This window comes from Punctularia strigosozonata, assembly GCF_000264995.1.
Source record: "Punctularia strigosozonata HHB-11173 SS5 unplaced genomic scaffold PUNSTscaffold_9, whole genome shotgun sequence".
NCBI lineage: Eukaryota > Fungi > Basidiomycota > Agaricomycetes > Corticiales > Punctulariaceae > Punctularia > Punctularia strigosozonata.
Window position 1 is genome coordinate 918,867 of NW_006767441.1, and position 14,050 is coordinate 932,916.

At 53.6% G+C, this 14,050-nt stretch overlaps 4 protein-coding genes across 4 annotated transcripts; 3 read left to right on the plus strand and 1 right to left on the minus strand.

Annotated features, from left to right (window-relative positions):
• Nucleotides 1-2,480: 2,480 nt before the first annotated feature.
• On the plus strand, nucleotides 2,481-4,559 carry PUNSTDRAFT_114728 (uncharacterized protein; the record flags this gene model as incomplete). Its single annotated transcript, XM_007385491.1, has 7 exons — nucleotides 2,481-2,889; nucleotides 2,945-2,976; nucleotides 3,034-3,138; nucleotides 3,188-3,232; nucleotides 3,288-3,641; nucleotides 3,695-3,867; nucleotides 3,926-4,559. The coding sequence occupies 7 exons, from the start codon at nucleotides 2,481-2,483 to the stop codon at nucleotides 4,557-4,559; spliced, it is 1,752 nt and encodes a 583-aa protein (XP_007385553.1).
• Nucleotides 4,560-4,728: 169 nt separating this feature from the next.
• PUNSTDRAFT_45713 (cysteine proteinase) lies at nucleotides 4,729-9,527 on the minus strand (the record flags this gene model as incomplete). The annotated part of the gene is made up of 20 exons (XM_007385492.1): nucleotides 4,729-5,151; nucleotides 5,204-5,411; nucleotides 5,470-5,571; nucleotides 5,621-5,889; nucleotides 5,944-5,996; nucleotides 6,337-6,412; nucleotides 6,469-6,497; nucleotides 6,547-6,643; nucleotides 6,695-6,955; nucleotides 7,004-7,091; nucleotides 7,145-7,321; nucleotides 7,485-7,553; nucleotides 7,605-7,733; nucleotides 7,789-8,100; nucleotides 8,153-8,220; nucleotides 8,269-8,512; nucleotides 8,562-8,689; nucleotides 8,754-8,921; nucleotides 8,968-9,059; nucleotides 9,116-9,527. The coding sequence occupies 20 exons, from the start codon at nucleotides 9,525-9,527 to the stop codon at nucleotides 4,729-4,731; spliced, it is 3,405 nt and encodes a 1,134-aa protein (XP_007385554.1).
• Nucleotides 9,528-9,607: 80 nt separating this feature from the next.
• On the plus strand, nucleotides 9,608-12,027 carry PUNSTDRAFT_121427 (Gaa1-domain-containing protein; the record flags this gene model as incomplete). Its single annotated transcript, XM_007385493.1, has 11 exons — nucleotides 9,608-9,785; nucleotides 9,836-9,938; nucleotides 9,989-10,083; nucleotides 10,133-10,217; nucleotides 10,268-10,433; nucleotides 10,485-10,586; nucleotides 10,637-10,738; nucleotides 10,792-11,071; nucleotides 11,119-11,190; nucleotides 11,241-11,541; nucleotides 11,599-12,027. The coding sequence occupies exons 1-11, from the start codon at nucleotides 9,709-9,711 to the stop codon at nucleotides 12,025-12,027; spliced, it is 1,812 nt and encodes a 603-aa protein (XP_007385555.1). The 5' UTR covers nucleotides 9,608-9,708.
• A 226-nt stretch (nucleotides 12,028-12,253) lies between these two features.
• PUNSTDRAFT_104873 (uncharacterized protein) lies at nucleotides 12,254-13,883 on the plus strand (the record flags this gene model as incomplete). The annotated part of the gene is made up of 6 exons (XM_007385494.1): nucleotides 12,254-12,646; nucleotides 12,709-12,839; nucleotides 12,889-13,038; nucleotides 13,093-13,165; nucleotides 13,213-13,637; nucleotides 13,695-13,883. Exons 1-6 carry the CDS (start codon nucleotides 12,307-12,309, stop codon nucleotides 13,881-13,883), a joined length of 1,308 nt encoding a protein of 435 aa, XP_007385556.1. The 5' UTR covers nucleotides 12,254-12,306.
• Between the last annotated feature and the right edge of the window lie 167 nt (nucleotides 13,884-14,050).

The following is a 14,050-nucleotide window of genomic DNA, read 5'->3' on the forward strand; positions in this document are numbered from 1 at the left end:
GGAAGCTATTCGGTAGCGTGTCCCACGGGGCGGTGATCAGACCAGAACCACATCAATTTATGCTTGGAGCGGCAATGTCCGCTGCGTACGTATACAACTGGGTGGCAGCAGCTGCCCATCATATGGGATGGGACCAAGATTGATGCCCGCAGTTGACCTGTGCTTTGGTCGGCGGCAGCTGCTCGACGTTCGTCATCGCAGATAGCGACCAGTTTGTTCATCACGGATCAATCAGATTAAAGCGACGCGGTTCTTTTTTCCAAGTTTGCATTCCGGGTGACGTCCGGCGCAGTCCCGGATAGAATGCTGTATCGTCCGGAGGCTTTTGATATCGCTGGGTTCTTACATATGTCGCTCCCGCGGAGAGCGCTTTGTGTGTGGAAATTAGGTTGTTGTGAGAAGATGACATCGGATTGCGTGGCTTGGGCGTGGACGAGTCGGAGCCCGGTGACGAGCAGCAGCAATTCTCAGCGAATCTGCGACCGCGCGCCGGCGTTCTTCCTCCTCTATCTTCGCGAGCAGCGTGCAGCGCTTTGTCCCGTTCTTCGCCTGTCCTTCCCCGTCCGCCCCGCTTGTCGTCAGGCGCAGGCGCGCGTATCACTCCTGCCACTGACCGAAGCCGATTTTCAGGCAGTACGTATCGGGGCTGTACGGTACATCCTCGCTTAGAAGATTCACCGCGAGCGCGAGATTTGAGACGGCCGGGCGACGTCCACGGCTCAGCTGCTGCTTTGACTGCCCGCATTTTTTTCGTAATTAGCCTCGCCTGGCAGCCAAGCGTCCGCCTGGGACATCGACTCCTTCCCGGCACAACTCATGGCTGGCTCACCAGCTACACACCAGCCCGGCTCGCCCCACGACGACAAAGCCTTCGCCCCGGCCACCGACCCCCCGCCTCCTCCGACCGGCCCCAGCGGGATCCTCGCCCAACCCGATCTCGCGCTCTCTGCGAACCCACCGACGTCCATCGCGCCGCAGATGACCTCTCTGTTCCCCCACGAATCGGCCCAGGGCCTCCTCCCCATGCACTTCTCACCACCCACCGCAGCCACACCGCTCAACATCACCCCGATGGACATCCTCGCAACCTCAAAACCACCTGCTCTCCCGCAGCAGCACGAGTTCCAGCCGGACCTCGGTTTCCGCACCCAGCACTCGTCCCCGGCGAACAGCCTCAACACCCCTCCTTCCACCTCTCCTCCTCACGTAGCCCATTCTCCGGGCCACATGCAGGATCTCGCGTCGAGTTTCACCGCGAACACATCGTCTTTGTCATCAGCGCTCGATGGCACAGGAGTACCACGGGCAGCCCGTTCGGACGCGTCCTCCTCTCCCATACCTTTGAACAGCTCTGGGTCCGAGCTCGCGTTCTCTTCCATTTCAAGCGGTCCTCCTACCTCAACACCAGGATCAAGCGCATACATCCCGTCACCTGGGTCACAGGTTGGATCTGCGGACACTGCTATGGACCAAGACCCACATCTCCTCGCCGTGGGCGGTATTCTGAAGAAGTCTGTGCTCACATCTATGGTTTAAAAGCATCGCTGACGCGCATATACTCTGACAGCATCGAACACGTCGCGCAATCGGCCCAGAAAGCGTGCGCAGATGGACGAGGCAACCTGGCGCAGGCGCGCATTGCTGAACTGAAGGCCCGGATCGCTCTCGTATCGCAGCTCATTGAAGCCACTCGACTAGACGATGGGCACACGCCCGTGGCCACGACCTCTTCGGCAGGCATGCGGACGCCACCAGGATTGGATGCAAGCGCTACCACTACGACCACCGTGTCCCCGAACAAACTCCAGCAGGGCCACGTGCAGTATGGCAATGGTGCCTCTGGCTTCTCTGGCCTGACTCCGTCGGACTCAATGAGCGCGCACGGAAGTCCGGACACCTCGGAATCTCGCAAACGCTGTGCTTCTTCTCGTGCCGTCGACGGCGATCGAGTGGTGAAGGCCATGAAACTAGAGCCTCAGCAAGTCACAATCCCTTCACCGCCTCCCTCAGCGCAAGCATCAGATTACAAGCAACCATCTTCGTTCCAATTTTCCCCCACCCTTCATGCGGATAATACCGTACCTGTTCCCTCATTTGCGCCTTCATCGTCCGCTAATGCGAACGGCATCAACCTAGTTGACTTGTCGCAGAGGCTGGTCTCTGCCCAGTCGAGTGCTCTTCCAGGAGCAGAATTCCCGCCTGCTTCTCCTGCATCGCTTCACTTCTCTTCACATCCACTACCATCAATGCATCCGGCTGCCGGGTGGCCAGATCGCCCACATGTACTACAACACAGGCATACGCTTTCCGGAAGCTCGTTGAACGGATCGCACGAACATTATGGCATCGCTGGAGCGCCTGCCCCTCTTTCTTTCACATCCCCTGGTTCTTTTGGCCATCCGCCAATACCTCTCCAGTCGCCTTTGGGACCTCTCGTCGGCGATACTTCAAGACCACATCTTAATCGTCAGACGCGATCCATGTCGGTTACCGGCCCGGCTCCGAGTCCCTTTGCGTTTGGCCTTCCCGACGCCACCATGACCGGTAACTCCCGTCCAGAGCGCCCAAGGCCGTCAACGAGTTCAGGGCGCTCCGGCTTAGCGGCCCGTAGCCGATTTTCCTCCGCCGAGACGGACGACTCGGATTCGGACAGCGAGGCATCGCCATCCATGTCCCATCATCAGTCCAAATCGCCATCCAGGGATCGCAGCATGAGCAGGTCACGGCCTCGGGCGGGCCAAACTAGTCGGCCGTCGACCAGTCACGGGTTGCAGTCTAGAGCCTCGGTGGAGAACGTTCCTGGCGCTCATGGGAACGAAGTACCGCAAGAGTACCGTGCGGAAGTGGACCGTATCTTCTTCGAGTTCTTAACTCGGATCTGCTCGGACCGTGCGTATTCTCTCTCGCTGCCATTACGTGTCTCGCTGATCGGACTGGACCCCAGTCGACGCCACCGACTCAAAGGGAGAGCCTATAGTAAGTTTCAAATCGATGAAAGCTTACAGAGGAACGCTATAATGGTATTTCTCACAGCATCAGACACTCATGGCCAAGAAGATGCAGCGATTGGACGAATCGCCCGATTTCAGGCCGTTTAAATTCCGCATCGCGGCCTTCACCAATGCTTTCCTGGAAGAGGTTTGACCGAGGAATATGGTCGTTACGTTGTGCTCACGTCATCTTCTAGCTTGCCCGTCAAGGATACCCCGAAGAGATTATACCAATGAAGAAGGTCAGTTCTTGCGTGATGATTTCGAATGCGGCGCATAGAACCGACCCTCAAGCAGATCCGAAATTATCTCTGGAATCAGTCGTACATATCGCGTTTCAACGAGGAAGGGAAGAAGACCAAGTCAAAGGGCAACCATATCTGGAGCATCGACGCGAAAAAGACTGCCGATGGTGGTTGGACCTTCCGACCTTTCCATCGACGTTTGGCTGGCAATCCTCCCTCCGTGGCATACGTGGGCCTTCGCTGGAGTTGGCATCCGCGCATATGGGATCCGCAAAATTCAAGATTGAATCTCCCTGTGATCTACAGCTCGCCTTCTCTACCTTCTTGGCTATCATGGGAAGACGACGTGCTCAGTGGTATACCACCGCCTGACGCCGAAAGCTGCGATGTCACCGTCGAGGCTCGAGTAAACATCCGGATCCTTGTAACCTGTATCCGTTATCTGACAATAGACCACAGTTTGTACAGGACGGGCAGGAGGAGACGCTGTCGCAGACCGTGCACGTGAACATTGCCCCGATGTCGAACGTGGACGCTTTCCCGGCTATGCGGCGGCCCTCACTATCACAGACGGCAGACGGCGACCCTCGACGCATAGCAAGCGAAGCAAACGCCATCTCCGGACCTTTACGGTCAGTGTCCGCTTGCTGCAACATTCATATCCCAGCTGATGAGACATACCCTGACTAGACCACTGCTCCGGGCGGAGCCTGCTGTGCCTCCGCCTGCGTTAGCAGCGCCGAAACGGGAGACTCAAGTGATGCAGGTCCTTGCCTCCGCGGCGCAACGAGTGGCACAGGAAGCGCAGTCTCAGGTTATCGCGTCGTCGTTCGTGGAACCTGGTCCAGAGCTTCATGCGCTGGCGAAACAGCAGCACGTTTTAACCGTCACCGCGCAAGCTGTGGACAACGAGATGTCTGGTCGCATGGACGGGCCCCAGCAACAATCCACCGTACTCGCCGCCGCCGCCCAACATGTCGTCTTCCAAGCGGCTATGCAGGTTGCTGCTGACCGAGCGGAGGCGGTCGCTAATCAGATATCAGCCGGTATGATACCTGCCCAATCGGAGCCAGCGCAAGTCACGGTCAACGACGTCTCGATGGCCACCCAGACAGCGGTCGCGCAAGCCGTGGAGCTAACCGGACCACTTTCAAGCGAAGTTGACGTTCTCATGACCGCCAGTTCCCTCCTCCAGCAACAGCAAGGTCGCGTCCCCTTGGCTACGGCTCCGGTCCTGGATCGACCGATGGCTCCTGCTGCTCCTCACCTCATCCCATCCACCAGCATACCACCTCCGGTGTTCCCACCCGCGGCTTCATTCTGATGAAACAGGTCTTGCGCCAGGTTTACACGTCGTCTCGACTGTCGGCTTGCAAACAACACTGTATCATATCACTTTGTCGACGGAGCCGGTCCTTTTCCACGCTAGATCTCTTTGCACCCCCACTTCCCCTGACATAATGTATTAACAGATGAGGTTAACTATATATGGATTAGGCCTTGGAATGATTACATTCCAAGCATACGAGATCGCCTGGAGAAATGTAAACCGCCATCAACTTCTCACAGATGGGACATTCGTGCAAGTCTTCATCTGTGCTGGCTGGTTGAATTTCGCTTGCCGTTGGAACATTGCCCATCTCTCGGGCACTCGATTTCTCCTTTGGAGCATCTGGTGACGAGCGACCGACTAGCTTGGTACCGACGAAACCTTCGGTTCTTGACCTCTTGTTGCTAGAGAACTCGTGTTCGATGTCTGAATCAAGGGCATCAAAATCTTCGCTGATTTCCTGCAGTTCCAGCACGTCGTCGGTGGAGATCTCGAGCTCAGCTGCTGTCTTGGTATTATCCTTCAGTTCCTGACCACGAAGGTAAAGTCGTTGGGCGATAGTGGGAATGCCTAGTTGGTCCTGAATCTGGATTGCATCGCTCAATAAAGGACGGACGTCAGAATGAACGCTCTCGTACACTCATTCGAAGATGCTTGACTGTCGTGTCTTTCGTTACTTTCACCTGCGTAGTTCGGACGCCGCCGTCACGGTCCCTCAAACGCTTGGACTTTCTGGGTCCTGCTGTTTGTAGAATCGGGGCTGATTGAGTCGGAGCAAGGTTTTTTTGAACCCCATGCGACGATGCGAGCCGAATCGTCATTTCTATCTGCACCCAATTCAAGCGTCTGGCGATGATAAACTCAGCTTATGCGCCCGGAATAGAGGGCCACTGTAATCGCTCACCGTGATTCTATGCATCTTTCACAAACAGGAATTTTGTGTACGACTCGGTACGCATCGCCCACCTGCTGATTTTCGATCTCAATGAGCGGTGTAGCACCATACCTACAAGGCGATTGAAGATCCGCAAAGGTACCGTTCGGTTAGCACTCACAAGTCATGGAACATGTCCCAGTCGCTCCGTTTGATTACCGAAACTTTGCTAGGATCCAGATCGCGGGGATTATTGGGATCTATAGCCAGCAATCCGTGCTTGCACAAGAACGACGAGTTGTCTAGCGACCACGGTCGAGGTCGGTCCGGGCGACCAAGCCACTGCCTCCATTGGCGAACGAACGAAGCGGGTACAATGGCCAGTGGGACATCTTCCAGCAGCGCAGCGTCTCCATTGAGTGCGTGATTGTAGGTATGGCATAGCTTGTTCTGGAAAACAATGTTCTGATCGTGATCGGTACATGCAGGTAAGCCATGACGAACCTTCTCTTCTTCTGCTTGACGTCGTGTTGCACGCCTGTCTGTGCTCCTTGAATCTAGATTCGATTGACACAGAATGCAAGGCTCCTCGTATGAAGAGAAGGGGTTCCATCGGGGGAACAATCCCTTGAGTACTTGATATTGCTGGACGCTATGAGCAAACAGAACGGCAACAGATGCGATATTCATACTTCTTCGGAAATCAGCTGGCGAAGCTTCGAATCTGATGAGAGACCACCATGCTCGCAGAGAACATCTTCGCGAAAAGCGCCTTCATCAGGCGCTGGGTCGCTTTCGCCAGCTTCATGCATTTTGGGCGTGTCTAGCTTCCAGTCTCAAATCATTCTGCGTGAGGATCGCCTTCTTAAACAAGGTACAAAGGACACTCCTTCTTACCTCTCAGCCACGACTTGGATATCCAATAGCCTTGGTCATTGACCATGCTTGGGGCTGCGTGTAGCCGGGTCACGGCCTATACGCGAAGCTGACGTTAGCCAACAGGTTGCTTCTCAAACTGCAATTGCAAACCTCTCTGTGATCAATGCTATACATGCGTTCTGGGGGGGTATTAATATACAATACACAAAATGACGAGGCGACGCGTACCATCGAACTCTGCAATTACACACTGGCGGCAGATGTCCTTGGGCACTAATCGAGGTTTAAAGCCGCCATCCATGCTGAGAATACTGTCGTATGCGCCCTGCAAAGACACGTCATGTGTGGAATGACATATCACTGGGTATGTAAGCACCTCGGTGATGCACTTGAATAGTACAGACTTCTTAGGTTCGACTTGATTATGGGGACATATCAGCTCCGTCACAGAGATTGGATCCAGTTTCTGGTCGGGTTGCAGCAATTCGATGATGAGCTCGTGAACTGAAACAGGGTCGGTGCCGATGCTCACATCCGTTAAGCCATTCTTAGCTGCAGACGCTACGCTACTGGAAGGCATACCTAATGGCCCCAGTAACCATTGCTTCAGTGCGTTCTGACTCGTGATGACGTATCGCTGGAAAACGTTAGCACGTCTATTCTTGAGGTCTTTATCTTGACCTACCTGATTGGCATCCAGAACCTGCCAGCGTGCGTAGATCTCCATGACCTGTCTGCGTAGGTCTGAGAAGCGACGAGCCGCCTCGATTTCGCTTTGTGCACGGTAAGGGGGATCTGTGAGCAAGTATGGTTCTCTGCTGCTTACCGTGCAATGAATTCTGCGCATGCTACCCGATGCTTCTCATTTGCGAGTCGCACGATAGATAGGGCATCTTCCGGTGGTGAACCAACCGAAGATAGGTCAACGTTACCATGCTCCCGTTCATCGGTGGAGCCTAGGGGTTCCATAGACCTCCGTGCATATACGAGCATGTAAGCATCCCTAGAGGACAGGAAACTACTGAGAAATGATCAGTTTTGCAGCTGGTGGCTGATCACGCATCCTTGCCTTAATCCCTTAAACTTGGTGGCTTTGCGAGATGACGGATCTCTGTTAGGTTTGGTCTGTACAAATGTCGGGATGCGGAAGTCGCACCCTAACTTACTCTGAGCCGTCATCTTTGGCTGTATTCTTCTTCGGTTTCTTCCCGCGTTGCTTGCCTCGTTTCGGAGCGCTACAAGGACATAAGACACTATGGTTGCGGATCTCTTGTACGATAACTGACTGCGCCTCCTGTTCCACGTCGATGCGATCGTCCGCACACGCCAGGCTTTCCTGTCCCGAGCCCTGATCGAGGCTCGCTGTATCCAATCTCGAGACAACCTCGTCGTTAAATTCGTACCAACTCCGGTCACTGTTTAGGGGCCAAATTCGGACGCATAAGAATAACCCAGAGCTCTTGTACTCACGAGTATTGATATACTTGTGCCACATAATGGCCTCGATGAACGCTGGTTCCTCTATGAAGCAGAACGCCTCGCAATTCATATAGATCCTGAGCATCACCTTCGGGAGGGTTACTATCCGAGTTTGCTCCCGCAGTGATGAAAGGGCTCATATCCAAAGTCATCGGGAAAGATATGCGATGTTTGCTTTTCTTCCTCCCAGTCTCCGCGTCGTAGACGAAGCGCATGATCGAGAAATGAAGAACCGGTGGCAGCTTGCTTAATTCGCTACGACGGACAGCTTTTTGAGGTATACCGCACTGAGGACATGCATATCTGGAGGCGCGTCTCTTAGCCAATAGTTCAGCATGTTATCGGCCTATCCTACCTGTTGTCGTCTGTCATGACTTCTGAGGCGAGGAGAATTGCGATTCGATCCTCCAACTTTGAATCAGGCTTGTAGGAAGTGCATGATGAGTGAACAATTCAGTATCAACAACACACGAATCCCACCTCTAGAACGATTGGCAACTCGAGGAAGGCGGAGCCCTGTTCAGAGCGATGTTGGCAAGCTTCACAGGTTATGGAGTCTATCTGGTTCCCTTGAAACTGAAAGGTCTCAGGCGCTTTTGTGAATGCATGTTGGATGTTTGGAAGAACCTGATCCGCAATCAGGGAGCGTATTATCGGTATTCCCTGTTGTTGGTTGAACTCCTGTTCCAAGTGTGTCAGGAACAACTTCGCGAATCTATGGATGCAGGTAAGCCAGCGAGCGATGTTGATAGAAGGTGCTGCACTCTTGAGAGTCCTGCTGCTCTTCTTCGTCCAATCCGAGGACCTTCACCAGCTTCACAGGGTCGAAGACGGCGAGTTTGCTTTCTTGTAGAGCAGCAAATGTCACTTGGAGTTGAAAGAGTGGGGAGCCCTGACAACGAAGTCAAGAAGCTGGTGAATCATGATTGTCAATGTGCATGGGTGTAAAATCCTACCTCCAAGTTGACCTTGCTACACGTGGGTCGGCTGAGGAATACCGCTCGTCGGAATGCTGGGTCCTGGAACCAAACCTTGAAGGACATCAGTTCGCAATACCTTGATTGTCCACGGAAAGACTCGCCTGGAGGTATGCATTGACGTAGCACGTAGCCCCAAGATTCTATCTAGAAATATGAATATGTTCTTTGGCGAAGAGAGTGAGCAGCATACCCTTAAGCCCACAGGTAATGATCCACTCCGGCACTGGAGCCTAGGATCTTCTCCAAGGCGACAGTTCTTCATATACAACTTCCTGGCTGTGGCTACATGCAGCCCGAGCTGCTCAGCTTGACATTCCTGACTGAAGCTAGCTCCCGACCTTCGTTCTCCCACTTCTCCTGTCCCAGATAGTTCAAACAGAAAGGATTGTGCCTGCAGTTTTTCTGCTTGGTCACGCATTCGGATTGCTCCTCATCGCATACGACAACAACATCGTCGACCTCCACTCCTTGTGCTGAAGGAGAATCCTTGTTGTCATTGTCCTCAAGGCTGTTATCGCGCTTCAGCGGTCGGGCATACTTGTTTGGACAGAACCTGGTCCCTCTCTGCGGGGAGAGAGAGCAAGCGGCCATAACATGTTCTTGGGTGATGTCCGCGGCTTCCGTGACCTCGGTGCCCACCCAGCTCCAGGCATGGTATTCATGTCCGGCTTTTGCGTTCCGCTTGAGTCTCTCGCCAGCTTGAAGACCTTGATTCTCAGAGGGATTGTGTCGCTTTCGTTTAGGGGCCATTTCGTAGATATACTCCAGTAACGCGATGGAAGAGATGTTTCGGACGCGACGCGTTGTGGCGTCAACCTCTATACGGGACACGGTGACGAGCGGTGGACCGCTTGACACTGTTGACAGTGTCCCTCTTCAGCTTCATTACTGGTCCTGTCTCTGTTCAAATTGCGACAACTGGTGAACCAGCATGGACCGACATGTCTCTCGACTACGACGGCAAAAGGCGCTTGTTGCTAGGCTTTCGCAGAACCTGCATATTCTCATGTGAGTTTATCTCCCGTCATTGCTGTACACAACTTGATCGAGATTGCCAGTTTCCTCTTGTTGATCGCAGGCTACTCGTGGCTTCTGATTCTTCCCTCGCCAAGGCTTGGTCGAGGTACTTACATCGATGAGAACGCGTTGCAGCCCGGCCAGGTGCGTAGTCCGTGCCAAGTATGCGCCTCTGCTCTGACCAGAGCGCCCAGGTCAACACCCATTGGAACTGGGCAGACGTTCATAGAGCGGACCAGTACCTGTCACAACTGGAAGCGCTGCGCGACCAAAACCGCACAAGTGAGGAGTGAGATGATTTCCTCTGTTCTCGGGACGGTCCCCTCACCCAGTGACAGGCGCGCCGAATACCTGAAGCAGGAGTTCATGAAGCTGGGCCTGCAGGCAGATACCCAAACATACTCCTTCACGACTAATTTTGAGGTACATGCTGGTATTGTTATCCTGTACATGCCACTAATTTCGGCCGGTAGAACCCGCGCGGTGCCAACGCTTACGCCGTGTCACCTTCTCCTCGTGCATCTGGAACTGAGGTGATGCTCATATCGGCGACTTGGTTAAGTACAATGGGCGACGGCGACGGCACTTTGAATCTTCGTGGTGTCGCCACGGTCCTAGCTCTCGCGGGATTCTTGAAGAGTACGCGCCTTTAACTCAGGTCTTGATTATTTCTCATGGCCCTTGTTGCAGAATACTCCATGTGGGCGAAGGATATTGTGTACGTTGTCAGCGACGGGTACATGGACGGCATGCACGCGTGGCTAAGCGCGTACCACAACTCGGTTCAGTCGAGTCAGCCAATCATTCACCCCTTTCACCCGCCCTGCTGACGCACCGTCCAGATCTCATTGCTGAACCTCTTGCTGCGTCTCCCGGAGTCATCTGGACGGCTCTAAATATTGATTACCCAGGACATTCATTCTCACACCTCGGCGTGTTCTTCGGTATGCAACTTTACTATCGTTTGCGCAGATCCACACATTGATACCTTGTGAAGAGGGTTTGAATGGAAGACTTCCCAACCAAGACCTCTTCAACTCATTCCAGCTCATTTCTCGGCATACCGGTGGTGTCCCGGTCGTATTATACGACCAGATAGATGCCCGCGACCAGCCTGGATCAGACCATGGGGCAAACACTGTTCCCGCCTGGCTTCCAGCATTTCTGCGGGAAAATGCGGAAGTTCAAGAGTTTGCGTACAGGGCAAAAAACATTGCTCGGCATGTGAGCTATCAAGCCCGAGGACAGGCAAGCGGTGTTCACGGGCTCATGCATCAGTGAGTATGCACACTGTTTTGCCCGTCCGCCTCTGAACTCGGTGCAGATTCCGTATTGACGCGATCACTGTGTTCGCCGTACCAGCCACGGGCCCTCACGGCTTTCACGCGATAGGCCGGTGAGTGCTGCAGGTATAATATTGACGTCTGCTGATCGAATCGTCATCAGAATCATAGAATCCACCTTGCGAACGACCAATAACCTGCTAGAGAGACTGCACGCTTCATTTTTCTTCTATATATTAACGGGTCCAGGGACGTTCCTCAAAATAGGCAGCTATCTACCAGCCGTCATCATCATCAGCGTAGCGATCATGTTTGCTGGTTTGCGTCGCTGGGTGGACGCTCCTCAGCTCGGCGCGAAATCAAGACCTGTACCCAAGGCATTATTGATCATGGCATGCACACACGCAGCAGGCCTTGCTTTGTTTTACTGTGTAAACACCACGAGCTACATGGAGCACCCACAGGTGAGTCTGTAGTACCACCTGCAATGATCTATGCTAACTTGACCTTGGTATGAGCAGTTGGGCGGTCAATCGTTGTTTTTGACGTTAGCATTATTGGTCACATCTGTATCACTTGCCATGGGCACGGCCCGCGCGCACGACCCAGCGCTGCCTACTGTCCTCAGCTCCTTCAATCTGTGCTTCGCCTCCACCATTATATCGGTGACATGCCTCCTTAACTTTTCCCTCGCCGCCGCATTAGCTATGTCGCTCGGTCTCCCGCTGGTCTATACCCGCCCAACAAAAAGTAACACAATTTTCTCCAAAGTTATCCAGACGGTACTGCTCGTGAGTCTAGGCTTGGGATGGTTGATATTCGTACCCAATCAAGTCCGGCGGGCGGTTTGGCATTGGGAAGTTCTAGGAGCATGGTTCGCCCCATTCATTTGCATAGTATACGTTCCGCTGCTACTCCAAGCTGCCACTGCCCTTGTACTCTCTATATAATTATATTACCGCGACTATTCGCAAGTATCTCGTCCGAGGCGCAAGAGTGGACAGCAGTGACACTGACACTGACACTGATACCAACACTACATTCGCAACTGCCATGCACGACGCACGTGCCTCTCGTGGCTTAAGCTTGCAGCCTCTTTCCCGAAATCTCATACTCACAGATCTCTAAACACTATGGACGAAGACGACCTCATCGTAGTCGACGACGGAGATGACGACTACTCTCCCGCCGGCCCTTCCACCCAACCCGCCCCTCCTCCTCAAACACCTATGACCTCGTTCGGGACAGGAATGTCCACGCGCAGACGAAGCACGGCTGCATCCACGAGCTACAGCCAATACCACGATTCTTCGGACAGAACCACACGCTCATCCGCGAAGATGAGGTCTCAGCCCAAGCTCAAATTGAAACTCAGCGAAAAGGCTGCAGCGCAGGCCCCTGGAATGTCCTTCTTGGGGCCGTATGACCGTGAGCTGGATTCAGACGACGAGGACCTCACTTTTGAGGAGCAATTTATTCTTCGAATGCCTCCGGGCGAAGACTGTGAGCGTCTGAGAAAGATGGTGCAGGCGAGAGAGATCGGCCCTGATGTGTGGTTCAAATTCAAAGGTGACGGTTCAACGATGTTGTGGTGAACGGTGTACTCATGAGTAAATGGGACGTTGGGGTAGATTCTCGGAGAGCAGTCTTTCACATCGGCAATTCGACCTACTCGTCTAAACTTGTCGACCTTCCATGCATCATCGAGTCGCAGAAGACTCTTGACAACAAGCAGATGTTCAAGGTGGCAGATATATGTCAGGTTACACCGTTTATCGCAGACCGCTGCTCGAGCGCTCATGGGCGAACAGATGCTCGTGGTCGAAGACAAGATTGCGAATGAAGACGCGCTTACGAACCAGCGCAACTTCAATGTCGACGAGTTCATATGGCCGCATGGTATCACCCCTCCGCTCCATCACGTACGAAAGCGTCGCTTCCGCAAACGCGCCAACAAACGGGTACGTCGGGCTTGTACTGATGCATTATGTGGGTTGTCATCATGCGTACCGTAGACTATTGAAAGCGTGGAACAGGAAGTCGAGCGTCTCCTCGAAGCAGATGCGATGGCGAATGACGTGCAGTATGGTATGTGTCGTGCTCGTTGTCAGATACTCGCTCACGTTGAGATTCAGACGTATTGGAAAATGTCAATCCCGACCTGTCAGACTCCGAGTACATAGACCCGGACGGCCCTGGCGGAATGGATGCCCCGACTCCGGGACCTATGGGCTCAGATGTCGGGGATGCACCAACTCCAGCAGCCGATCGCGACGCGGATCAAGAAGGGGAGGAAGACGAAGACGGCGTGGGCGGGGATGGCGACATCGATGAAGAGCTGGCAGCTGAGTTAGATTTGGCGCTCGGTGATGAGGGAGATGAGGGAGACGAGGAAGATGACGATGAGGACGACGATGATAGCGATGACGATGATGAAGATGAGGAGGACGAGGAAACGAACCAGTCCCGAAGACTACTCAACGAAGAGATTCGAGACTTGGAAGCTGCAGTTGCGAAGAAGAACCACGAGATTGCGCACTCTGCGAACCCTCTGATACGGGCGAGAAATGTCTACTTGCTAGTGTTAGTACTTCGTACTGATGGTTTCTCTTTGCAGAAACGGTTCGAGGATGCGCTCAAGAAACTGCGTACGGAGCTGGACATGAAGTTGGGTCAAAGGGATGATATGAAAGAGCAGCAACGCCTCAGAGACGAGGGAATAGCATCTCAAAACCAGTCTGAAGGGGTTGACGACGAAGATGACGACGACGACGATCTATTTGGAGATGAAGATGGTATGAATTGATGGGTGGAGACGTTGCTTGCAGTTTCGCTCCGTGCTCTGCACGAACTTTCGGGATGTTTCGGGATGCTTTCCATACCAGTAGTATTGATGTCCAATTAACGCGCAGCGCGAAGTCCATTGCACGAATACCACGCCGATCAAGCAAGCATGTGGTTGTTTGTAAAAGA